Source organism: Oryzias latipes, chromosome 11 (genome assembly GCF_002234675.1).
Source record: "Oryzias latipes chromosome 11, ASM223467v1".
NCBI lineage: Eukaryota > Metazoa > Chordata > Actinopteri > Beloniformes > Adrianichthyidae > Oryzias > Oryzias latipes.
This window is the reverse complement of record NC_019869.2, coordinates 23,934,357-23,960,302: the sequence shown is the minus strand read 5'-3', so window position 1 is coordinate 23,960,302 and position 25,946 is coordinate 23,934,357. Positions and strand designations below refer to the sequence as shown.

The 25,946-nt window shown below is 38.9% G+C and overlaps 1 protein-coding gene across 2 annotated transcripts in view; it reads right to left on the bottom strand.

Moving 5' to 3' along the window:
* LOC101169467 (partitioning defective 6 homolog gamma) overlaps positions 1–15,248 on the bottom strand; it is a 42,960-nt gene extending 27,712 nt beyond the window's left edge. The window contains exons 1-2 of one of the 2 annotated variants that reach the window (XM_011481296.3): positions 14,881–15,248; positions 8,261–8,483 (exon numbers count right to left, since the gene is read on the bottom strand). In XM_011481296.3, coding sequence (XP_011479598.1) covers positions 8,261–8,483; positions 14,881–14,952 — 295 coding nt within the window. In that variant the 5' untranslated portion in view covers positions 14,953–15,248. The remainder of the gene's footprint in view (positions 1–8,260; positions 8,484–14,880) is intronic. The other variant, XM_004074241.4, reaches the window with a different exon arrangement.
* Between the last annotated feature and the right edge of the window lie 10,698 nt (positions 15,249–25,946).

The window sequence follows — 25,946 nt, the reverse complement described above, 5'->3', positions numbered from 1 at the left end:
ATGAATATAATCTGAATACAAAAGAGATATGACTAAATTAGCCAGAAAAATAAAATAAAATTCCAGGAAGTATCACACATAATTTATATAAAGAGAGGACCAGAGTCAGAGCCCTGAGGAGCATCACTACTAAATTCTCTTGGTTCTGACATTTTGTTGCCTATGGGAATACTAAAAGTTATGCCTATTAGATATTACATTCAACTATTTAGTGATAAAGTAAAAGCTACAATAAAAAAAGAATAGATATTTCTAGATTATCAGGAGGCTGAAAGGCAGAAGGATTCATGGGAAGGCTTTCATTCTTCAGAAAATTCCCAGGTTTTCAAGGTGTATTGGATCGAGTCCTTGAGTAGATGGTGATGGTAAAAAAAAAAAAAAAAAAAATAGACTGGATACATAAACAACTCTCTGTATGAACAAATGAATGTCCACAGAAAATCCAAATTTTGCTGATTTGTCAGTTGCTTTGTGGCAACATACAATCAAACTCAAGAAAGGAAGAAAGGAAACCCACAGAGAGCTTAAAATTCTAAGACAAACACACAACAGGATCTCATTCCAGTTCCAAGGAGAGTAAACAAAGCCAAGAAAGAAACTTGTTTGTTGTCTCTTTGAAGGCTCAGGCAGATGAGGAAACAGTTTGTTTGTCCACGAAAGACCTGCTTTTTTCATCAGATTATTATTTGAAGTCCAGATTTGGGCTAATCTATAGTCAGCCAAAGAATTGTTGAGATCTCCAACTATCAACACCATAAAAATATGCAATTTCTGAAACCAAACTCAAAACAGTAAGTTGTGTTACTATCATAAAAGGCAAATCACTTGAGACTTTCAATAGGACAAAACAACAACTATCCGGTTCTTCTGATTACAAGATATTAAAAAGTCAGTGTGTTTGAAGAAAAGGATCTAAAAGTGTAGCTGCAGGGGCTCCAATGCAGACACTTGTCCCACAGTGTCTGGAAACTTCCCCGCGGGAGAGCGGGGGTGGGTGGGGTCGCGGTTCAAAGTAGGGTCATAAACCATAATGAAAGCCGCGACTTAGGAGAACACAAACACTAATATAGTTTTGGCAAACACAACAGAAGTTTAATTAAAAAAAAGAAAAAAATGAGCTCCCTCCATCCCTGTACGGAATCGTAGACATGACATCAAACCTTTCAGGTAAATCAAGAACCCAATTATGCTACAACCCCACAAACGTGACTCATCGCGGGTTGTCTCAATGGGATGGGTTGCTTTTCGTGCCAGCTGACATGATTTGCACCATGACTCAAGCTGGCTTTTTAGTGGAGCAGCAGCCAGGGCCATAGCTCCCAGTTAGACATGGCTGATGCCGTTCTGTCCTCTGGCAGCAACCAGACATCTCCATCACACTTGAACAACAGCAGGCATTGTCTGAAGACACGGCCACACACAGGTTTTACTGAGGAGCCCACACACACTACTTAAAAAGGTTTAATGGCTTACAAAACATTCCACGGGGGCATATTTCCACTCAATTCCGACACCGGCTGGTCTTTTTTTTTTTTTTTTTTAAATAGCCCACTTGTCGGAAATAAAAGAAATTGCAATTTCCCATGCTGTCTCCTTCTAAATGTGTTGCCAAAGCTGAAAAAAAGCCTGTGTGAAAATGTGCTTGTAGTTTTTTTTTTTTTGCACCAAAGCAGTAAAAATCACAAAAACAGCTTCCTTCTACCAAATATTTTGTCGACCCTACTATCAACCCGTCAGAACCAATGTTTGCTTCGGGATTTTTTTATACTTGAGTTTCATTTGCAAAGAATTTGGATCCATTGAGTCAGAAGGCATATATACATATAAACAAAGACAGTAAAAGAGTAAGAGGAAGAAGAGAATGTCATCTGCATGAATGGGAACTGCTGTGACCTTTGTGAAGCAGCAGTTTTTCAATGAAATGCCCAAGGTTGCTTGAAACACAAAACCAGCCATGAAAGGATCAGTCCGTGCACAGATTGAAGCAAAAGGTGGCTTAAACAGCTCACCAGTGCCTATACAGACACAAATATACGACAGAATTTCCCATTTGTCTTAAAGCATCTTTACCACACAGTTACCATGCCTACAAACAGGAATGCTGACACATCAGCACAACTATTCAAAAGGGCACGAGGACTGAAGCGAACACATGCTTGAACACGCATGTTCTCGGGAGCTGTTGATAACACCAGCAACCAGATGTGCTCACAGGAACCCTCCTGTTAGCCACCGAAAGAGCGCACACACACACGCACAGACTCGTAATAAAATCCACCTGCCGGAAAACCCACAGCAGCAGAACTTTCTAGACTCATTTTTGGGCTGTTTTTATCAGTTTTTACCAATCATCCCAATGAAATGAGCTAAAGCTTTTCTCAGTCTGTCAATTAAAGCAACGGCACCTAAGGAATATCAAAACTAACAATCAAGATTGGCCAGCAGACTTTTTTTTTAATTTCTTTTAAAAGGTTTGTATTACGACAGAGTTTTAGGGCCACCAAAAAATAAAAAAATAAAAAAAGCAAAATTACGAGATTTTAAGTCGGAAATTTACGCAACAAAATCTCGTACGTTTACAAGATTAAAGTCGAAGTGAGCATAAACTACAGTGCAGCAGCAGGTGAACGCCGCGCAGCAAGCAGCAGAGCAGACCGACTAAGCTGAATTGAACAGGTAAGCTGAATGTTTATTGATAACGTTCCAAATGATTGGAAGCTCATTTGTTTGATTTATGATTTATTAAGGTTTTATTTATTGTTGGGTGGCTTGCAGGATCTCTGCAGCCGTTGATGAAGTTCCCCGTAAGCCTGCAGATGTCCACTTCCCTCCTTTCTTCCTCCACCAAAGACAAGATCTCTACGTTTGTGTGACGCTTCCGTCTGAAGAGGAGCACTTTTTGGCATTTTCAACGTACTAGTGCTAATATAACAGACCATTTCCATTCCTCTTAATTGTTTTATGTTGAAACGGTACATTTCATCTGGAGGAGGGGGCGTATGTAACACTTTTTACTTCCGCATTGGCGTTCTGACTTCAAAATGATTGCTGAAACAATCAGTGAAAATTCCATTCAATCCATCCCAACAGGCTCATCAGTCACACTTTTTTTTAACAGTTAAAAAACCCATTGATGAAAATTGGCGTTAATGCCTTAGTCACCTTAATGCTCCTGTACAGGTGCTGCAGGTTTTTGGGTAGTTGTTGGATTGTTTTTGGTATTATTTAAGAGCTTGCTGCGATCTGGCGCCTCCAGCATGCCATAGAAAACATATACATAACATTTTTGCCGTACAGGTTCACCCTGTGGTCTACGATCTTGAAATTGCATGCGACCACCTGTGTTTGCCCATTTTTTTGCCTTCAGAAAGCCTGATCTACCTGTGAGGGCAATTGCAACAAAGGCTTAATATGTTTTTGTGGCATTTTCCTGGTGATGCAGGAAATTTATTAAAAACATTAAGTTTAAAATTGAGTATTTCTTTGTTCAAATCATTTTGAATCAGGAGCCAAAGAAAAAATGTTTGAAAAAAAGAGCTTATTTGTGACATAGAAAATATGCCGGACGGGCCACAAGCTCCCCGCTACGCACTCTAAGCAACGTAAAGGGGAAGAGGGGACGGGGTAGGGTTGATCCACGCCAACATCCACAACTCAGAGGCAAATTTCTAATGAACTCCTGCCGCTCTGCAGAAACTCTGTCTAAGAAAACAAAACCGGTCTTTTAAATTTGGCTAAAAATGTCATCATCATAATAATAAAGGCCACTGGGAATGCCTTAAAAATAGATCAAAAGATGATCGGAGTGGGACTTTAACGCTGAGTTAAAATGATACGGCCATTGCTTGGTTTTCTGTTCGCAAAGAAGAAATAACTTCATGTGGCAACATCTGCGCAATGTAGCTTTAGTGCTCTTTTTTTTATTTTATTTTTAAACCATGTCCTTCTTTGGCTATGCTGAAGTTCGTTTCTGATCCAGGCTTTTCCAGGTGTGGATAGAAGTCGGGCTGCTGGAACTACAAACCCTGATACTCAACGTGTAGACATACAACCACCCAGATCCGACCTTGACAGTGTTTGAGTGCTGTATTTATTTAAACTTTTAGCCCTTTGCAGAACAGCGGACTCTTTTTTTCTTTGCTCGGAGTTTAGTCTGTGTGCCGTTTATTGGCACAGGCTGCAAAAACAGAAGCATTTTCTTCAGGAAAATGAAGCTTGGAGTTGAAGGTTGGCTCAACTTTGTCAAGATAGAAGATGATAAGAGATAAAACAATAACAGCCATTAATGTATCACACCAGCTAATCGTGTCAAAATGTACCACAAAAAACAACAACTTTCTTTTAGCCCTACTGGGATATAATCTAAAGTTTCCCTGCAATCAAATGTGTTCTTTTTAGATGCCAGAAAAAGAAGCAAGTGAGAAAAGCAACTCAGCATTCCTGTGAGCAGCTATTTTCTCCCCTAAAAGTTACATTGTAGGCTTTGCACACTATTTGCATCCGTTTCAAGGAGAATATGAAAAAAGCACATTCTTGCAGGTTTCCTGAGATGAAAATATTACACCAGACTCTGCAAGAAAGTATAAAACCAAAACACAGATTTTATCCAGAAGTAAACACCTGAATTTAACTTTAGATTGAAGTAACTTCCATGTCTAAGATCCATTTAATCCAATTCAAAACAAATACACAAAGGTAACAATCCCATTGTTACCAGGAAACATGTCGTTATTCTAAGTGGAAACAAGTGCAATGTAATTATCTTTACTGAGAGGTTACTATGTATTCTTAAATTTAAGCTATGAAGTACAAACATGTATTTTCTGGGTGACGGCCGTCAGCCAACAAAAGCAAAAAAAAAAAAAAAAGTGTACCCACCGGGGAGAAACTTATCATTGTATCTCCACAAAGGGATGGCACGTGCTTAAGAGATTTTACCTACAAAGGAAATCTAAGCCTGGAAGGGAGTGTCAGGTAGATAAAAGAGATGAGCACATGTTGAAGTAGCCATTGTTAATGGGGGCATAAGCTGAAAAGGATGCGTACACACACACACACACACAGGAAGCTAAATGGTATTCTGGCGTTACAGTAGAGAATGGGTTTGCTTCTCAGCTCATTAAAATTCAAAGACCAGAGTTTTAGCTCCAATGTTGAGATTCTTAGGACTACCATAACTCTTCAACCATTTACAAGTATTCTCAACTGGAGAAAAGCAGCCTTGTAATGATATGAAGCTCTTTACAATAGCGAGGTACTGATGCAATCAATGCAAATCAGATGATTCTGGTGCGGAGAAAAACAGCTTTACGCCGTTGCGGGTGTGGATTAAATCAACCACAGTGATAGTGCACAACTAAAAAAGAAGTTCCGGTCACATAACCTATCACTGCGCTGGCTTCTTTGAAAGAAACTTTAGCTTCATCATCTGGACTAAAACAAGCGGTAAGAGGTGAACTTTCTGAACTGATGCTTTATTTAAGCCATCGTGACGATCAGCATGTATATCGCTTTCCTTTGCCACTGCAGTCGAGGTGCCGGCTCAGCCATTTCCACACATCGCACCACATATCAAATAGTCCACTTTTTGTGAAAAAGCGATTTAAAATGAAAGAATAACTACAATAGAGCACAAAAAATGGACTGAATATTTATTCCTTTTATAAGTGACCATAATCTGGGAATAGAAGTAAGCAGCCTTTTTTAGATGTGCATGGGAATTATTTACTAATTTTACCCTCATCCCCATTAAATGCTTAACTTTTTGGGAGCCATTTTTTGATTTTTAGTAATCACTAATTTTACAATCTCTCAATTTCAAGGGGAAAAGCATTCTACTAAGCTGATAGCAGTAGTTTTATTTTGAAGTCTTAGTGACATGTGCAGTCACTGTTTTCTCATTTGTGACGAAAGCCTTTCTTCTCCTACTGGGGTGACGATGGGACAAAGAAGTCCCCACTGACGACCCGCACTGGCACCGTCTGTTACAGTCTTCATCACAAACGCACACATTTGCTTATGTTGTGAGCTGCAGGGGTGAAGGGCATGTCACGAGGTCCTCCGGGCTTCACTCATCTCTCTGTTGAACAACTAACAAAATAATCTGCAGACTAACAATACATCAACATCCTATTCCTCAAAACTACACAGCAGTGTAAAGGTTAAACCAGAAAAACACTAAATAGAATTCAAGGGATTCGAGGATATCTTTATTGACATTTCACCAGAGGGATAAAACGAAATTTGTGACTCTGGTCCCGGACCAGCCATTTCCAGAAAGTCGCATTAGCAGGAAACATTTGCTCATGCGTTAGTGAAATAGCTCTGATGTTGAAAAGAACACATTAGTCAGCTATTTAAAACACAATGTCAAGTAAGAATTGATAAAGTGATACAAGTCAAAAGTCTTTAAATAATATAAATCTTAATTTGAATGATACTGACCCGAACCGTCAAGTAATTCAATGGTTTAAAAAAAAAAAAGAAAAAACTAATGTTCTTACAAAACTGAACAGCAATTAGAACAAATCTTATCTAAATTTAGATTGATTTGAAATTATTTCTGCATTGATGGGGGGAGGGGCTTTCAATAGTTCAGTGGTCTCATGAAGGGACCCCAACAAAGTCCAAACTTGACTTTCTTCTTTGACTTTTGGTAGCTCCTTCAAAGCCTTGTTTCCACTGAGCAGTATGGTATGGTCCAGTTTAGAATGGTCCGAGCCATTCAGGAAAGCGTTTTCACTCAAAGCTGGACCGTTCCGGCGCAGGTGGAGCTAACAACAACAACAGTCATCCAGCGGCACATTTTTTCTGCTTGGCTTTTGCCATTTTGTATATACAAAGCATTTAATGTTGTTTGAGAGAAGATTGCGGGCAACAAAAGCGCTTTCTTGGTTCAACAGTAGCAACGTTCCATTTTTCTATGGACCTACAACTACCGGGGGCCAAAAAGTGGTATGGTTTGATCTGGCTTAATTGGTCCATTTTAGAACAGAAATGCTCAAAATACCGTACCGTCCTGCTCAGTGGAAACGAGGTCATAGAGGTCCCCACAGCAAATCACAATTTGCATATCTGATTTGGCTTTGGTTTTATGTCAGATGCCGTTTTTTACACAACCCTCTATATTCACCTGGCTTGGGACCAGCACATGAATGCATTGGATCAGTTACTTTTGCTAAAAACGTTACTTTTTCCCATCCAATTAGAGTTTTGGGGAAATTGTTGAGGTGCTCGGGGTAAACTCCAGTCAATAACCCATGTTGGGCTTCATTTTTGAAGTGATGTCAAAGATTATGGGTCCAGTGTAAGCATGTTTACCTTTAAACTCCTAATTCATAATAGAAAAAGGATTTTATTTGTAGTGGTAGTAAATTACTACTCAAATTTTAATAAGTAAGTTCAGCTTTGACCATTTGGGGTCTAAAGAGTAAATGGGTCTCAATTGGGCCCCTTCTGTATAATTTCCTAATTTCATGATGGAAATCTACTACAAACTTGTTCAATTCACTCAGGATGTCTTTTGTTCTCAAACCCCTGGACGGTAATTAAAACAAAACCCTGGAGTGTACATGTTCATCCCACCACCAAGAATGAATCTGAATGTTGAAGGATTCATTTGTGTGCTTGCTGGATCGTTGGCGAGCAGTCAAGACTCGCTCCATAGCAGGGATCGGTAAAAGAGACAGAGAACGGACTCCGTCTACATATTTAAACAAATACATGCTCGCATGTAGACGCACAGAAGCTCCCAAAGGCAGAGCACTCAGTCAGGAGTCTCCTTTTCATGCAGATCTTTTGTCTCCCAGTAATGTCTGGTATGCCAGGATTCAGGCTTTGCTCAATGACCTGATTTCTATGGGGCTGCCAAGGCACCGATGTCTGTGTGTACATTTGTGTGTGTGTTTATCTGCCTGCAAGCCCTTCCTTTGACCGAGGCACAGGGTTTAGCTGGGTAGACAGACAACAACTCAGACTGGGAGTGATCCAGCGAATAAGAGTGCAGGAAACATGTAAGTAGACACACGAATAAAGTCTTGCCAGAAGACAACAAAAAGCCTCAAGGCAGGAATTACCAGATGAAGAAATACTCTGTGGGGAAAGGTGGTTTAATCACAAAGATTGCTGCAGATGATGCAGCTACAAAGAAGCTGCGGGCACGGTAATTGCAGAGGATTTTGAGACAGTTGTAAAGATAGGCCTAATGAATGTCGATTGCCTTAAAACCGGATTAAACAAGGTGATAGTTAAGAAAGTGTACCTTGTCTCTGTATGAATATCCTGAGGAGTGGATGAGCAGTCGACACCGCTTTGCAAAAGTTGTCGTCGTTGTTTATCGGCAGCAGGTCCCCATGGACATCGGCATAGCCAATCATCATCTCCATATTAGCAATGCGGTGAATGTGCAAAAGGAGCTTGTAGAACTCCTCGAACCTTCCAGGTTTGACCCGGTCCACTGAGAACCGGCGAAACTCTGCTCCATACTAAACAGAGAAAGGGAAAAAAAGGCAGGATAAGGATGGAGGACATCAAAGAGGATACATTACAAGCACGAGAGTGAGAATCGGGGTGAGAGGGTACATGTTCATTGAGCATGTGGAACTCAAATATTATAGAACCGGCAAGTTTCCATCAAAAGACCAAATCTTACAGTTTGCAAAACTACGTTGAGCAAAGCTTAAGCATTTTCTAATAAATCCACAACACAATACCAGGGAATGTCATCCTCAGGGTGAAAAAGGAAGTGTTTCGTTACAAGCACCAGCAGGACCAGTATGACCGTTTTGAAACAAGGAAGCAGTATTACATGTTCACAGGAGTTATATAGTTGATGATTCTCCTTCCACTCAACCAGTACCTGATAAAAGAAAAAGGACTAAAAATCAACTGCAGGATTAAGAATACATTTAAAGTTACTTCAAGGCATAAAATAGTTCTATGGATTCTTTTAAAACCCTATAAATCTTTCAGTTTATATATAGTGTTCCCTCCCTATATTGTGGCTCACCTTTTGCAGTATGGCCGTTTTGCAAAATGAATTTCCGTGCATGCTTCTTTTTTTGTTTTAAAGAGCATACAGTATTCTGCGTCCTGATTGGCTGTTAACTTTGTCAACCTCTTTTGCTTGCCATGTCTGCTGTACAGAATGCGTCGAGTTTGCCTGATCTACATAAATGTTCTATCGCGATCAAAGCTTTGTTTTCATTCTATTTTACTGGACTTATATTTCTATGAAGGTTTGAACCTTGAGAGTTTAAGCAAGAGAAAAGTGTGAAAATGTTCACGTATGTGTATATATATATAAAAAACCCAGGAGCTCTGGGACGGCTTGTTTTGCAGAAAAAAAGAAAAGTTGGTTGATTGCAATACAATAGACAGTAGTCGCTCTACTCTCTTTGAACATTAGATACAGGCCTCCAACAATTGTGTGTGAGCTTTCCTGTCGAGGTCACTGACATACAAATGACTAGAGGTCATGGTGGTCATCAACAGCTTAGGTACAAAACCGCAGCCCTGCCGACTCCAGTCTGAGTCCCAGTGGTTATGTATGGCCTCAAACTGTCGCTTGGTAGAGTAATCATAAAGTCACACAACAGGAAGCTCACATAAAGAGAGCCGAGTTGCGATTCATGACAGAAAAGAGGAATCCTCAGAGCCGAGGAAAGATATGGAACAGTGATTGACAAAAAGGATGGGGAGGAGGACAAAGTCTTTACTTAGACGATGACTTAAATTTAAGGAGAGATGTGCTGGAAGATGGCAGGTGGGCAGAAGCCCTCAACAGGGGCAGGAGGTGGAACGGTTGGCGCCCCAGCAGGTACAAAAACATCAATGGAAAATGACACAACACCCTTCCAAACAGGTTTCATCCGTGCTTAAAAGAGGTTTTTAGCTATTTGAAAAACTAATTTCACGATTAGCCTATAATTACCTCAGTGACACCCGAGCAAATGGCTTCAAAACTACCAGCTAACCCATTCAAGCATCAGTAGCTTTAGTCAGTCCTCTGATTGCAGAAGTTCTCGTACTGTACTTGACGATAAGTGTGAACAATCTGTTTTTACATGCAGAACTCAGCCGCTGGGTATAAGCAAGTCTGAACATGGGCGGAATAGTGGCAGGCTTCAATGCCAAGAATAAATCGCTACAAAGCTGACATCACTCGTCCTCCCGGCCTATTAGGGCAAAGTGACTTCTGACAGGCTGAAACACGTTGGAAGCCTTAAAACTGAACAAAAGGAAAGAAGGAAGAAGCAGCCTTATCTCTGGGGCTGACACTGCCTTTTCCTCTTCCTACAGAATCGAGTTCAGAACATCAGCAGAAAGATTTTTGAGAAAACTAAACTTGATTTGCTCCAAAGGTTTTAAAATTTAAAGACTCATTCCAATGAAAATTCTTTTTTTTGGTGTTTTTAACAAGTTCTTGTGGCATTTTTCTGAAAATGGAGAAAATTTAACCTAAAATTGTCCTTCTGAGTATTTTATTCAAAACGTGACCAGATACAGATGAAAAAACGCCATTTGAAAAAGATTGTTTTTGTGACATAGAAAATACGCCAAGCTCCCTGCTCTGCTCCATTCTGATGCATCCACTCATAGACGACTTGATCCATAAACGTCGTTGTTATCCTTGTCTGATCTAGCATCCGGCTCAAAACTGAACGACTGGGTTGCTTTTATACTGCTCCCTATTTTTTTTCACCACTCATGTTACGTTGAGGTTGTGAGAGGCTCTAATAAGCTAACGTGTAAACAGATGAGTGACGGGAAGTGGGGGCAGGCTTACGCCACGCCAACAGTCCTGCCCACGACTCAGAGGTGAATTTCTAATTAACTACTGCCGATCTGCAGAAACTATGTCCTAGAAAAAGGACACAAGTTTTTCAAATGTTGGGTAAAAATGGCCAGTAAATAAATAAATAAATAAATTCACTGCTTTTTTAATAGATCAAATGATGACTAGAGTGGGACTTCAACAGAAAAGGATAATGGCTAAATAAAGATAGGTTAACAGAATGTGTGGTGTCAGGGGTGGGACTTCCATCCAATCCCTGACATCCCAGGGTACTTTGTGATAAGAGCCCTTGTGAGAGAAACCAGCACCTGTCTTGGCTGAGGCTCCACAACAGGCAGCCAGACACCTCCAATGTTATCCTTGATAAGCTTATCACTGAGAGTTTCCTTTAAGGAAAAGCAAACGTTAACCACCGAGAGGGAGCATCAAGAGAACAAAGCCACCCACGAAAAAATAACGAAAAATAATGCAGGGAAAAAAATATTTTTCAATGGACAAATTAACAAAATCTTTGTGATCAAATGGGTTTTGTGCATTTCTAACTGTATTTTCTAACTGTATTTTCTAACATTCTAACTGTATGACCCTGTATTTAACCAAACCCCACCATGACTTAATTGGAAACCTGCAGCAAAATTTATCCATTCCATTCCAAGCTGGACTACAAATGTCCTTCAAAGAGTGACTGATCTTACTCCAACGTGGGACTTTAGTCCATAAGATTAAAAAAATATGACTTTTTAATCAAAATTCCTTCTTCATTGGTCTCATTAAAGTTATTTTGACCATCCTCCACTGGGAAAAGGCTTGATCATGGAAGAGTCAGGACTCATAGAGCAGATTATATCTCCTCTTTTCTTTTTTTTCAGAATCGCCTTAATGTCCTCCCAGAAGAGCTGCAGGAGGTTGCAAGGAAATGTGAGGTCGAGGGATGTCCCTGTAATCTACTCCCACAGAGAATTCATGTATAATTAAGAAAAACAGAGCTTCCACTTTTATTTGCTTTCTCTTAAACTAACAAAAAGAGCCAAGTGTTGCCCAGGTTTTCGGCAAATTAGCTCAGATTAGACTGAAATTTATTTAATCTGAGCTGGTTAGGCAAGTATAAAAAAGTTTGGCCACACTGAGGTGGTATTCAAAAGAATAAATTGTCATGCTTTAAGATTCTTACTTATGGAAGTTCCCCTAAAATAAAGCATATTCTAGCTGTTTGAGGGTTATTTTACACCACCAATGAAGTCTATCAGATAAATACAGTGACTGTGATAGAAAAATAAGATATCCGCTTGAAGCCTGCTTAGAAAAATGTTACATATATTTATAGAAACATACGACGGAGTTTTAGGGCCACGGTGAGGAAAAAAAATTCTGGCCAACGTGGCGAGATTAAAGTCGTCATGTCGACTTTAATCTCGTCATGACGAGAAAAAACTCGACACAAAGTTTCGAGAAAAAACTCGTCTTGTCGAGATTAAAGTCGAAATAAAGTTTCGAGATTAAAGTCGCAATGTTGCGCGCGAGCGAAAAAAACTCATAAATTTACGAGATTATTGTGGAAGTGAGCAGCATGCAGAGCAGCAGGTGAACGCCGTGCAGCCGCAGAGCAGACCGACTAAACTTTGTTGAACAGGTGAGCTGAATGTTTATTGATAACGTTCCAAATGTCTGGAAGCTCATTTGTTTGATTTACAAGTTATTAAAGTTTTATTTATTGATGGTTGGTTTGCAGGATCACTGCAGCCCGATGAAGCCGTCATCGGGTGTCCCTGCAGCTGTTTGCTTGAATCCTTTCTTCCTCCACCAAAGACCAGATCTCTACGTTTGTGTGATGCTTCCGTCTGAGGAGGAGAAGCACTTTTTGCCTTTTTCAACGTTGTAATGCTAATAATAGACTATTTTCATTCATCTTTGTTTTTAATGATCAAACGGGTCGCTTCATCTGCAGGAGGGGGCGTATGTAACACTGTTTACTTCCGCATTGGTGATCGGATGACAGGTTCATGACGTAATGTGACAGATGAACTTCAGGTTATGTGAATGAAAAGGAGAATAAAGGCTGCAGCGGTCCTCTACACCCAAACGTGTCTCTGAGCTCCTTATTTTACATATGAAAGTCCGCTTTACTGACACCGAACCCCGGAAAGACTGCTACACGGAAAATAATCTGATTTTGAGTCGCCAAAAGACTCAGAATCTCTTTGTTTTAAACCTATAATCCTGAAATAAAGCTTCACAAAAGGCTCCACATATTTCCTCTTCAAGCTAGGCTCCGATAAACAGACAACTTCGGGGTTTTCTCCTTGTTAATCTATGACTTTTTTCCCGTAAATTTACGAGTTTTTTATCTCCTAATAAAATTTCTTTTTTTTGGTGGCCATAAAACTCTGTCGTAAACTCTTAAATACAAAGCCACTAGCTCACTAACATTAGCCATAACACAGAATATTCCTGAAAGACTCAACTTCACTGCTCGCGCGCAACATTGCGACTTTAATCTCGAAACTTTATTTCGACTTTTATCTCGACAGGACGAGTTTTTTCTCGAAACTTTGTGTCGAGTTTTTTCTCGTCATGACGAGATTAAAGTCGACATGACGACTTTAATCTCGTCATGTTGGCCAGAATTTTTTTTCCTCCCCGTGGCCCTAAAACTCCGTCGTAGAAACAAGACGTTTGTTTGTATAGCAAATTTAACACACCACAAAAACTCTAAATTTTAAAGAATGTTTCTTATCCCTGCATTTTTAGTTCTAAAATAATTATAGGGATTCTACTTCTGTTGACAAAGATATTTAAACAGAAAAGCCAATCATAACAAAACCACGTGGCAGACATGTTTATTTTTATGCTGCTTTAGCAAATGGATTCATGCCACTTATTTCCTTTCATGATCCTGCATGCTGTTCCTGGGACGGAATTTGGTTTGATGGCATAAAATAAAAATTGAGAATCTGAACCAAAAATTACAAAAAGTAATCGTGAAGGTTGAGTTTTGTCCGAACGAAAAAAGAAAAAAAAGGGGGGGGGGCAAAACTTGTGACGCAGTGAGTGAGTAATCCCAGCAATAATGCAAACATTTAAAACCACAAACAAATCATGGGCAGGTACACTCCCAGACAAGATATCAAAAGTCAGTTTGAAAAGATGTCATCCCAGGTTGTTTTTAGGGTCAATCCTGCAATAGCGGCCTGCTATCCGCCACCTATCAGAGGATCTGCTAACCATCTCACAGCAGGTCAGGTCGTGACCCCAGCACCCCACTAAAACTGTCTGGACAAAGATGAAAAAGTAAAAGCTTCTCTTAATAGAATAGGATTTTTCAGACATCCCAATTAGCTGTCAAAGCAGATCTACGGTCCTTGAAAATAAAAATAAAAATCAATAACGACTCCTGGTTAAATTCTACATTAGAAATTACTAAAAACAACATTTATTCAGAAAAGTAATACTTTTTTGGTAGTAATTAAATAAAAAGTCACACTTTTTATTTGCTTTTTTCAAAGGGGGAGGAAAACAAGTTTTCTTCCATCAGTTCCCCATTTAAAAAAAAAAAAATACAATTATTTTGATAGGGAAACCCCATATATAAACTAGCTAAGCTAATATCAAAGTGGAGCTTTCATAAACGACTGCAGCCAATTACATAACTGGGATTATTACACAGCCTGGATTATTACACACTGCGGACAATGCGGACTGCTAACACTAATTTGAGTGAACCAACTTGATTAAACTAGTTTAAATCGTAACTGTAGGGTTAGCATGTAAAATTACCGTATGGCTAAAGCCAGGATTTGCTGCAAAACTGTCAAACAAGTTTTTTTTTTCACTCTGGAGCTACACAATGACAATCTGCCAGCAAGATAGTTTTTTTTAAATCATCACATAATACTAAAAAACCAAAACTCTAAAAACTTGTGACTAAAACAAAACAAAACAAAACCAAAAACGATGTCCGTGTCCATAAAGAAAAATGTACGACAGCGAGTACAGCTCCCGAAGATCCGTTACAGGACAAACAAGAACTTGTATTTTCGCTCCCAATCCCATTTTTCCTGTGAGTTCCCGTTCTCTCTCCCACTCACCTTGCTTTTCACTTCCACGGCGTTACAGTCGATGTGTCGCAAAGGCTGTGATTTATTAAAACTCCGATTCATTTTCTTGTGGTTGTAGTTTAAAGAGAATCCACACACACCAAAAAAAAAAAAAAAAGTTCAGCCGCCTCTGCCCGTAATGAGTGGGGCTCCGTTTCTCTGGCTTCTGCCGAAAATATCAGTCTTCTACTACCGCCTGCAGATATGAGGGTTTTTGTCTAAAGCTTCTCGTTCAAAAGCCGTTATTAAAACCAACTCTGCCCCGTCAAACGCGAGGGAGGACTGCGCCGTGGAAAAGATGGGAAGCGACTGACCGCGCTAAGTTGAGAATGCAAGTTTTGAAATGACATCAGCCCTCAGAAAAAAAAGCATCATGTTGCATTCAAGACCTGCTCGTAAATCATAGCTTCCTCGCAGCCACACCAATGATGTTCAAGTACTGCTAGTTAGAATAAATATGTACAGAAAGCGAATAGCAATGTAAATATAGCTTACCTGAAGTACACTATAGAATCTTAGTGCAATAATTATTCTAAATCCAGACAAAAATTGCGTAAAATGGACTAACAACGTCATGACGTACTTTTGCTATGACGCAGGAGCTACACAGATTAGCAATTAGGTTTTTTTTTTAAAAGAAAAACGAACATGCACAAAGGGACACAAAATACTAAATAATATTTTAGTTATTTTCCTTTTTAAGCACAATTTAGGTTCTAAACATTTATAGAAGACTAGTAGAATCAAACATGCAGAAGGCCTATGGCTTGATTTTGCTAAGTATATTTCATTTAAACATACCATTTCATTTGTCTTTGCAGCTGTGTTCATGGTTTGGTAGTGAACTTCTAAATCTCATTATGAATGAATGAGACTGCAAAAAAAAAAAACAAAAAGATAAAAAAAATATTGATGCTTCAAAACTATCTAACCGCCCAAGAAACTTCTATCTCTTGTTATCTTCATTCCATAACATTGAGGTGAACACAACCTGCAACCTAAAAAATATCACACCTTGTAGAACTTTACTAACAATCATCTTAATATTTTAAACATGGCAAAAAAAAAAAACATTCAAGTGAAACCAGAACTTTTAGACTGCTTGAACCATGCAATGGTGGATGTTTTTTTTATTTATCGTCCTGTGGTCATGTGGCGTTTTCTTTAATTGTGTATATGTTTTTTTTTTTTTTTACCTAGCAACAACTTATTTATAATTTTCTGTTTTTAGTAATGCACTTTTGGGGTATATTTTTTGTATGTATTATTTAATGTTGTTTTAGTCGTACATGTTATAATGGCAAATTGTTGTTTTAATGTATAAAAGCACTCTAAATGTCATTGTACCAGACATAATGACAAAAAAGATCTATCTATCTATCTATCTATCTATCTATCTATCTATCTATCTATCTATCTATCTATCTATCTATCTATCTATCTATCTATCTATCTATCTATCTATCTATCTATCTATCTATCTATCTATCTATCTATCTATCTATCTATCTATCTATCTATCTATCTATCTATCTATCTATCTATCTATCTATCTATCTATCTATCTATCTATCTATCTATCTATCTATCTATCTATCTATCTCTATCTCTGAGGCTCTGAGGCTCTCTGGGAGGCTGTTCCACAGGCGAGGTCCATAAAAACTGAATGAGGCCTCGCGTATGTTTTTGTTCTCACTTTTGGAATAACCAAAAGGCCTGTATCAGAGGACTTCAGGGCTCATACTTTAAAATCATATCAGATAAATATGAAGGCCCAAGACCATAAAAACATTTGAAAACCAATAAAATAACTTTAAAATCAATTCTGAATTGCACAGGGAGCCAAATTCAGCGATTTTAAAATGGGTGTAATGTGTTCCCGCCCCCTGGTCCTCGTCAGCACACATGCGGTTGAATTTTGCAGAAGTTGAAGGTTTGATATCCTTCTTCTAGGAAGACCAGAGAGCAGGGCATTACAATAATCTATTCTGCTGGAAATAAAAGCATGCATTAGCACCTCTGTGCTGGCCAGAGAGAGGAATGGGCGGACACTGGCAATGTTTTTAAGATGATAAAATCCTGTTTTTGTTATATTATTACAGTTTTTCTCAGTGACTTTAGTACAATTCTCAGATCAGAATGAAATTCCCAAAACTATTTGTTCAGTCTTCACATCATGATGTCACTTGTGCACATCATATAAGCAGTTTCTCACTTCTTTGAACAAGTTGCAATTGCTTTGGTACATCCATGCAAATGATTATGTACAATTCTCTGCTCTTTGCTACATTTTCAATTGTTTATGTCATGTTGATCAAAATGTATTCTATAGTTCACTGTGCAATAGTCTTACTCCTCAAAACACCTAGTCATTAGTTCATCGTATAAGTCATTAACTGCAAAATGGTTGACCAAGTTGTCATAATGTGACAAACATATTTCGCTGCATTGCAAGAGAGGATATTCGCTGTGATGTGGATGAGAATTTGTGGCCTAACATACAGGAACGACAAGAGGTGTAGGAAGACCACACCAATTCCTACTGCACTGCCTGTACTGTTGGACAGAATATTGTCCTATCTTTTTTTCCCTTTGTGTTACTGTTTGCAGTGGGTTTTTTCTATGTTGGTATGACATGGTCTGTCAACAAATTACAATATGAACAATAAAAGTGTAAATGTGAATCTTGTCCAGTCTCTTGCAATCAAACAAAAAAGGTGTAACTTACATTTTACAATAATTGTCATCCAAACTTTAGCCATAGTTTCCATCAGAACCTCCCTCTAAAGTACACAGTTATATTGACAACATGACTAAGTCATTTGACTGTCTTGTTCGTAGACAATGACACAAGGACTTGACATTCTGATGGCACTGACATGTTCAATGACATAAAGACTTAGTTTTGAGAGATGAACTAAAGATTTTGAGGAAGTTACAGGCTTTTGCCAGAAATCCATAGTGTTTTGCTGAAATTGTTTTGAGAAATGCACACACGTATTTGCAAACTTCAATTCTGATCTGAGAATTGTAACAAAGCGACTGAGAAAAACTGTAATCTAGTTAATGGTAACACAATACAATAACAACAACAATAAATGGATTTAGTTAGCAGTGATGAAATGTCAGAGACACGCTTTGGTCAAAACACTATTAGGATAAAGAACAAAAGCTCTTCTTTCACTTTGCAGCTTCATTTTCAGTCTCAGGGTGGAGTTTGTGTCACCCACTTTTGATGTCAAGCTATTGCAGCATGATACTAGATGATAGCCCAAATTATATAGTTTCTAAACTAAGTAAAAGCTGTGCTTGGAAAATAAGAAGATATAATTACTTGAATGTTGGGTTGTGTGGCTTATAGCGCCCACAATGGTTTAAAACTTGAATTGCAGCCAGACAAAATCCTCTCAGCTGAAATATTTACAAAAAATCAAGACTATAAAATAGTTATAAATGTTTAGCACAAGTATGTAAATTGAATTTAAAAAAACTGGAGCATTATATAGTTGGATGTGCAGATTCTGAGTTAAGAATTTGTCACTTCTCCAAAAAAGGCCGATTGAATCTCTCCTGTTGATCTGTTCTAACCATATGTTCTAACACACATCGCACTGTATATCAGCAATTCAAAGTACATTTTGCAGCATTGATATCTTTTAATAGAGGGCTGGTCACAGTCAAAAAAATGTAAATAAATAGAAAACTAATCTAGAATAGAACAGAACTTTGTTCATTCAACAAGCGGGGGACTACTTTGTTACCATAGTTCTATTTCAAACAGCAGATAAAAAATAATAATAATATTATTTATTATATTAATATGATTATTATTCAGTGTCTGCAAGGTTTTGTAAGAAAGGTCTGCGAAAGCGCTCCTTCCTGCAGCGAGGCGTTAAAGTCCCTGACTGAAGGAGCTCATCAGTGGAACCATGGTCATCTGCAGAGGATGATGATGAATAGGATTGTCCATGATGGACTCCAGTTTCCGTAACATCCTCCTGTCACACACCACAGGCACAAACTCTAGGACACATCCCAGAAAGGAGCTGGATCTCTGCTCCAGTTTTTCGATCCTCTTTCTGTTACTGTCAGTGCTTCACACACTCTGTAGAAGAGGGAAGATGCACAACATTATCATTAAAACCTACATCTAAGTATCGCGCTAACATATGGATTTTTTTCACGTCATGAACTCTTGTAATTTTCTATCCAACCACCAGGGAGCAGCAACCCCCCAAAAGTCACGTAGCATCAGTTTCCTTCTTGAAGAGAGCTTTGTCACTCAAAGAGCTATAAAATAATTCTGTCACTATTAAATACAATGGGTCTTGTAAAATGTAACTTGAAAGGAACTTAATGCGATTAGGAGCAGCTGTGGGCTGCACAGTGGTGCAGTGGATGGCGCTCTCACCTCACAGCAAGAAGGCCTAGCCCAAATCCCAACTGGAACCTTTCTGTGTGGAGTTTGCGTGATTTCCTTGTGCATGAATGGGTTTTGTTCAGGTACTCTGGCTTCCTTCCACAGTCCAAAAACATGCTTCACAGGTTGAATGATACCTCCAAATTGCCCTATTTGTGAAAGTGTGGACATGTTCAGCCTTGCTCAACAGTAGCTGGGTTGGCTTTAGCAGATATGACCCATGATTTAAATATAAATGTATATAATATATACATTATATTTATGTATATATGTATACATGCACACCTATCTCTATCTATCTATCTATCTATCTATCTATCTATCTATCTATCTATCTATCTATCTATCTATCTATCTATCTATCTATCTATCTATCTATCTATCTATCTATCTGTCTGTCTGTCTGTCTGTCTGTCTGTCTGTCTGTCTGTCTGTCTGTCTGTCTGTCTGTCTGTCTGTCTGTCTGTCTGTCTGTCTGTCTGTCTGTCTGTCTGTCCGTCCGTCTGTCTATAGTGGTAAGCCTATCCATTCAGGATTTGGAAACTCCATTCTTTTATAAGAGATGACAATTTTTAAGAGATTACACACGGTTTTTGAAAAACGTGCTTTTTGAACTAGTATTATGTCATTTTTTCGATATTTTCCCCTAGAAGTCAAACAAAAAGATTTTAGAGACAGCTGCCAAAGCAAAACAAGAGATTTTGGCTCAGTACTTCATTCATTTTTGTAGCCTAAAACTAGATATCGAAAGGAGGTTTCTGATTTGTAAGAGTTTTTATAACAATAGTAGGTAGCAATAATTCCTAAAAAGACTAAAAAAGTGGAAGAAAGGAGGAAGAAAATGAAGAGACTTGATGTGGAAATAAAAAAAGAGAAAATACATGGGAAGACAACAGTGGAAAATGAAGAAAAAAAATAATTCAATTTAGTCAGGCAAGAAACAACTTCCCTTCAGGCATCAAGATGGTTTGTGTTGAAGGGCACAACGTGGCCTCACTTTACACACATGGCTTATTGTGGTAAGCGATTTAATTCAACTACAAGTCTAAATCCAGCTCCACTGGAGGTGGTCCGTTTACGGCATAGAGAGAGGAGATGACTACAAGGAGATGAAGGCGTCTTCTCAGTGATCCAACATCTTAACAGGAACAGACAAACATCCGGGGACGGTTACTCAGATGGCATGAGTGCCACGTTTGAGGCAGGAAGAACAGCACAAAAGCCGGCTGATTCATCTATTTGCACTGTTCTGCTCCACTCACTCTGTGATTAAAGAGAAGGAACACACACACACACACACACGCACACACACACACACACACGCACACACACACACACACCCACACACACACTGAAGTCCTGGAATTCAGGTCGTATTAAACAGACATCACGGTGGTACTTTGGCATAAGCAGAGATGAAGGGTTGCCCTTGGATCACACTGAGTCATGAAACACAATCAGACTGAACAAAATGAAACACAGGCTCAGTGGAAGTTTCAAATTAGGACATTTTAAACCATTCTAGACCACTATTCTTGCAGGAAACTTCTATTGAAGTCACTATTTATATTTGTGCTACAGTTTAAAGACCCACTCTGATGTGAAGTGGTTGTGAATCTGGAAAAACTGCCATTGGAAAAAGCTTGTAGTTGTGACGTTGAAACTGGAACGGGTAACCACACGCTCCCTGCTGTGCTCCATTCTGATGCATCCACTTGCAGACGACTAGATCCGTGTACGTCTTTGTTTTCCTTGTCTGAGCTGGCATATTGCTCAAAACTGTACGACTGTATAGCTCCAATATTACTCACCATTTTTGTTGCACTGCTAATGTTACATTGGGTTTTCCACAGCTTTAAGCTAGCAGGGAAGTGTGTAAACTAAGGGATGATGGGACGTGGCACAACTCGGAACCTAAGTCTAATGAACTCCTGCCACTCTGCAGAAACTATGTCCTGGAAAATGACAGGTTTTTGGATTTTGGCTAAAAATGGTATAAAAGTCCACTGGGAACAATTTCAAAACAGATCAAAAGGTGATCAGAGTAGGACTTGAAAGTTAAAAAAAAAGTAGAAGAGAACTTTAAAATGATGCTCTTGAGTTCAGACACGTTCTAGTTGGCCTTTAAAAACTAACAACATGGAGGCTCACAATTTCGTATAAAATCAATAACCTACAAGGGAGAAGCTCAGTCAAGGAGGAAACCTAAACCGCTCACTGACAGACCTCAGTCCAAATTTGAACCTGGGTTGTTGGAGTTGTACAAATATTGTGTGTCTTGGAGTGAAATAAATGACTTTATAAAAAGGTGTTTTTGTTTCTGCTATTCTGCTATATGTTTCTGTTTCTGTATTTTTGAGTATTTGTCATAAAGGCAAACTGAATTTTTCTCCTCTATTGTTTCAAACTTCTGACTTCTTATATATATATATATATATATATATATATATATATATATATATATATATATATATATATATATATATATATATATATATATATATATATATATATAACTTCCCTTTTTAGATGTTTTAATAAAAAAAAACAAGTTAGCTGTAAGTTAAAGGACTTAAGCTGTGCATTTTCATGTTTTATTCATAGCTGTTTTTTTTTTAGATCTTTTTGGGTTTAATGTTTACATTTATTTTAACTTACTCCTACTTTTCATTTGCATTTATGTGGATTTCTTTAAAGTTCGACTCCGATCATCTTTTTATCTATTTTAAAAGCGTTCCCAGTGGTTTCTTAATTATCAGAGTGGGTCTGTAAGTATTTTCCTTCTGTTTAAGTCCTCTTATTTAAGTGCCAAGGTGATTTTAAGGTGCAGCACTAAGGGTCAAAAACACAATCTAACTAAAATAGATTAGGTGTCATTATTATCCAATGCAGTTGAGATCATTCCAAGATGGCCACTTTGTTTTAACTGTATTTTTGTATACAAAAAATCGACTTATATTGAAGAGTTGTGGGTGTAATCTCTGTACTGAGCAAGCAAAACGTGACAGTGAAGAGAAAAAGTTCCTCTAAATAAAGAAGGACAAGAGAAACCTCTAGCAGAACCAGATGTGAGCTGTTGGCAGTTTGAGAGGACATCTTTTTTAAAACAAGAAGTAGACACACCTTTAATCACATTTTATTGGGTCGAAAAAAAAAAAAATCCAACACACACATAATAGAGTTGCCACCACCTGAGGGTGCCATCGTCATACCAGCCCTCGCAGATGGACATGTGCTCAGGCACGTACACAGGCCTGCATTAACTCATTGTCTGGATCTCTCTTTTACTGCGCCACTTCTCAGACTAGCGGCCTGCTTACTTTCCGTCTTGCGTGAGTTGCAAAGACTTTGTGATTTGTGAGAATCTTTTGATGTGCAAAGTGGGAGAGGCCTGCAGCCTGATCTGGCCTTTGTCCCGGTGTCACCAAAGCTTACAGGGCAGTGGAGGAAAGTGAGAGAAGCGCTTCTGCAAAAGCAGATCATTTTTAATGGAGCTTGGATTCACTATAAAAGGTGAACGCCTGGAAAAAAAAAAGACTTTTGGAGGCAGAAAATGCTTTTTGCGGCATTGTTGTTTATTTTCATGAGTTCTATCCTACAAGATTTTCAGTAATCTTCCTGATAAATAGAAGATTCCCGTGTTCCTGCCTGATTCAGCATCTGTTCTGATCCTTCAAACACCTCCTCCGTCCTCCAACGCACTTTTCTTCTCAAGAGAAATGTAGAGCCACTACTCATTTGCTTCTTCTGCCTTCAGACTGAAAACATCAGCCATCTGGTCGAGGGGTGAAAGGTCAAACCTCAGGCTGGTAATGAGGGTGGCGTCGCTAGGGGGATGTAGAAGTGGTTTTGTGTGTGCGGGCCTCACTGAGCGTGCCTGCTTCCTGAGAGAGCGCATTAAACATTAACAAGTCCGCTCTGCACGTCCTGAGGAAAGACAGAAGAGAGAGAGACGGTGTTTTCACACAGTGACTTTAGGCGCAAACATATGCAGGTGGATGCAAGAATGCAGACATGTCGCACAAGCACGGAATCCTGGAATGAATGTGGAAACACATTTGCCTCCAGTCACTGTGGCTGCAAAAAGCTTTTCTTGTTTATTGATTTGGCCTTCCTACATCCCATCTATCAATAGCTTTGGTCAATGCAGGGAAGGAAAAAAATGCATAAAGACAGCTGGTGTGACAAAGGAGCATGAGTGTGTGTGTTCTCCAGCATTTTCTTTCACCGGAAACACTTGATCCAACACATTTAGTACATTTGGTTCAGTTGTTTTTCACTAGGCTAAATGAGCTCCTCCTGACTTATACTGCAGCATTTGTGGCTCTAAAGCAGGGGTGTCAAACCCATTTTCACAGAGGGCCACATCAGCATAGTGGCTGTCCTCAAAGGGCCAGATATAACATATACATGTACCTAAATGTAATGAAAAATAAACGTAACTTTCTTAATGTTATATAACTCATTATCTATTTATTATAACTTTTTAAGAGACAATTAAAGTTGCATAGAAAACATAAGTTTGCTTGTTACTCTAGCATAAATCCTTTTAAATTTGATTCTGTCAGGTTAGGTTATATGGACAGTGTTTAAGTCCTAATGTATAGTTGCCCAATCTGATATTTCAAGTCTGATTCCCCCTACATATAAATAAATACATACCAATTTTTATTTTAAGAAATTAAAAACCTTTATGCTCTCGCGGGCCACATGAAATGACATGGAGGGCCACATTTGGTCCCCGGGCCTTGAGTTTGACACATGTGCTGTATAGGAACTTCAGCTGTTAGAGTTGTCAACCCAGCCCCCCCTTTCTCTTGTTGATGTGGGTCATAAACTCTTTCACCAAACATCAAGTGCATATTTTATTCATTTTCTGTTGTTGCAGATTAGTTGACATGGTTGATAAGGTGTGGATATTTCTGGTTTGATTAATGACGTGTTAAGGGACTTTCTTCATCATTTTGTATTCGTCCATTTGGACGACATTTTGATTTTTTCCAGAGACCTGGACAAACATAGGCGACATGTTTGTCTGGTTCTCCAGTGGTTGCTAGAGAATAAACTATATGTCAAGGCAGAGAAGTGCCAGTTTCACTCCCCCTCTGTTTCTTTCCTGGGCTTTGTGATTGCAGGCGGGGAGGTGAGGCCAGATCCGGCCAAGGTGAGTGCAGAAGCTAATTGGCATGTCCCCACTTATCGTAAACAGCGTTTCTTGGGTTGTGTTTCCTTCCTTCGTCACTTCGTCTGTAAGATAAGATAAGATAAAACTTTATTCATCCCACAATGGGGAAATTCTTTAAACAATGGGGAAATTCTCTGTAACTTCAGCGCTCCTCCGCCGGCATCATAGATGGTCAGCCAACCTACACTGGTCGATGCCTGCTGGATGCCAGACGGCGGGGCAGGGGTCTTCCATACTTTGTGGACTGAGAGGGTTATGGCCCTGAGGAGAGGTCATGGACCCAGCCCTCATTCGTGAGTTTCACCGCCGCCACCTGGGCAAGCCTGGCGGTGCACCCAGAGGTGCCTCTTGAGGAGGGGGTACTGTCATCTTAATGGGTGCACCTGTACTTAATTGTCTCATCCTTCCATGATCCCAGTGTTCCCTCCACTTGTTTGCCAGATCATGTTGTTTCCAGTGTTCTGTTCAGAACAGAGGAGAGGTATCTGCATTTGGAACTTGCCAGTTTGTGTCCAATTTATGTGGAACTTTAGGAAAATATATGGACCACAAAGCTCCATTCTGTCTAAATTAAATAGATTGAATGCAATTACAAAATAGAATAAAATAGATTTAGTTTTTGCATTAATGCATAATACAAAAGATCTATATTAAATGTAAATATTACAGCTGTCTGGGATCTTTTTAGGGTTAGAAATGAATCTTAAAGTAACTTTAAAGCTCCACTATGATACAAATTGTTTATTGGGTGTTCTGGACATGTTCTTGTGGTATCTTTCTCATGATGTAGGAGATATATAAAGAAAATTTTAATTGCATTTCTGAGTATTTCTATATTCAAATTATGATGAATCATGAGCAGACGAAAGAAACATTATTTGAAAAAGAGCTTATTTGTGATGTAGAAAAAAAACTTTTCACTTTGAGAAAAAAACTTTTAGAAACAAACCACTCTTTGTCTCTTGGATGAAGTTGTTTTTGCTGCATCACTCACTGTTTTGTAGCCTGTACCAAGCTGAGCCATCGCTGTCTCTAATGTCTGACACCATTTGTTTTTTTTTTCTTGTCAGACAGACTGTGTGTTGTGACTCAATGTGACAAGGAGAAAGCAGTTTGTGAGACACGCAGAGGAGCAGAATCAGCATCTCAGCTTCTGAGTCACTTTCGAGCACAGTAAAGGTAGCTCAACTTATTGTTGCTCACATAGGAAAAAAGTTGCAAGAATAGTTTAAACAACTCTAACCTTTTTGTTGGTTTTTTTTTGCTAAAATTATGTTCCACTGGCGTGACAATTTTTTTTTTTCAGTCACTGATTCCTTCATAACCAGTTATGTTCAGTCCCAAGTAGTTTGGGGTGGGATATATTGAGAGGTGAAATTTAGGCTTATTAAACATTTTCTGTCAAAGTTTTAAATTGGAATAAAAAAGGGGTGGAACCAAGTGACAATCACA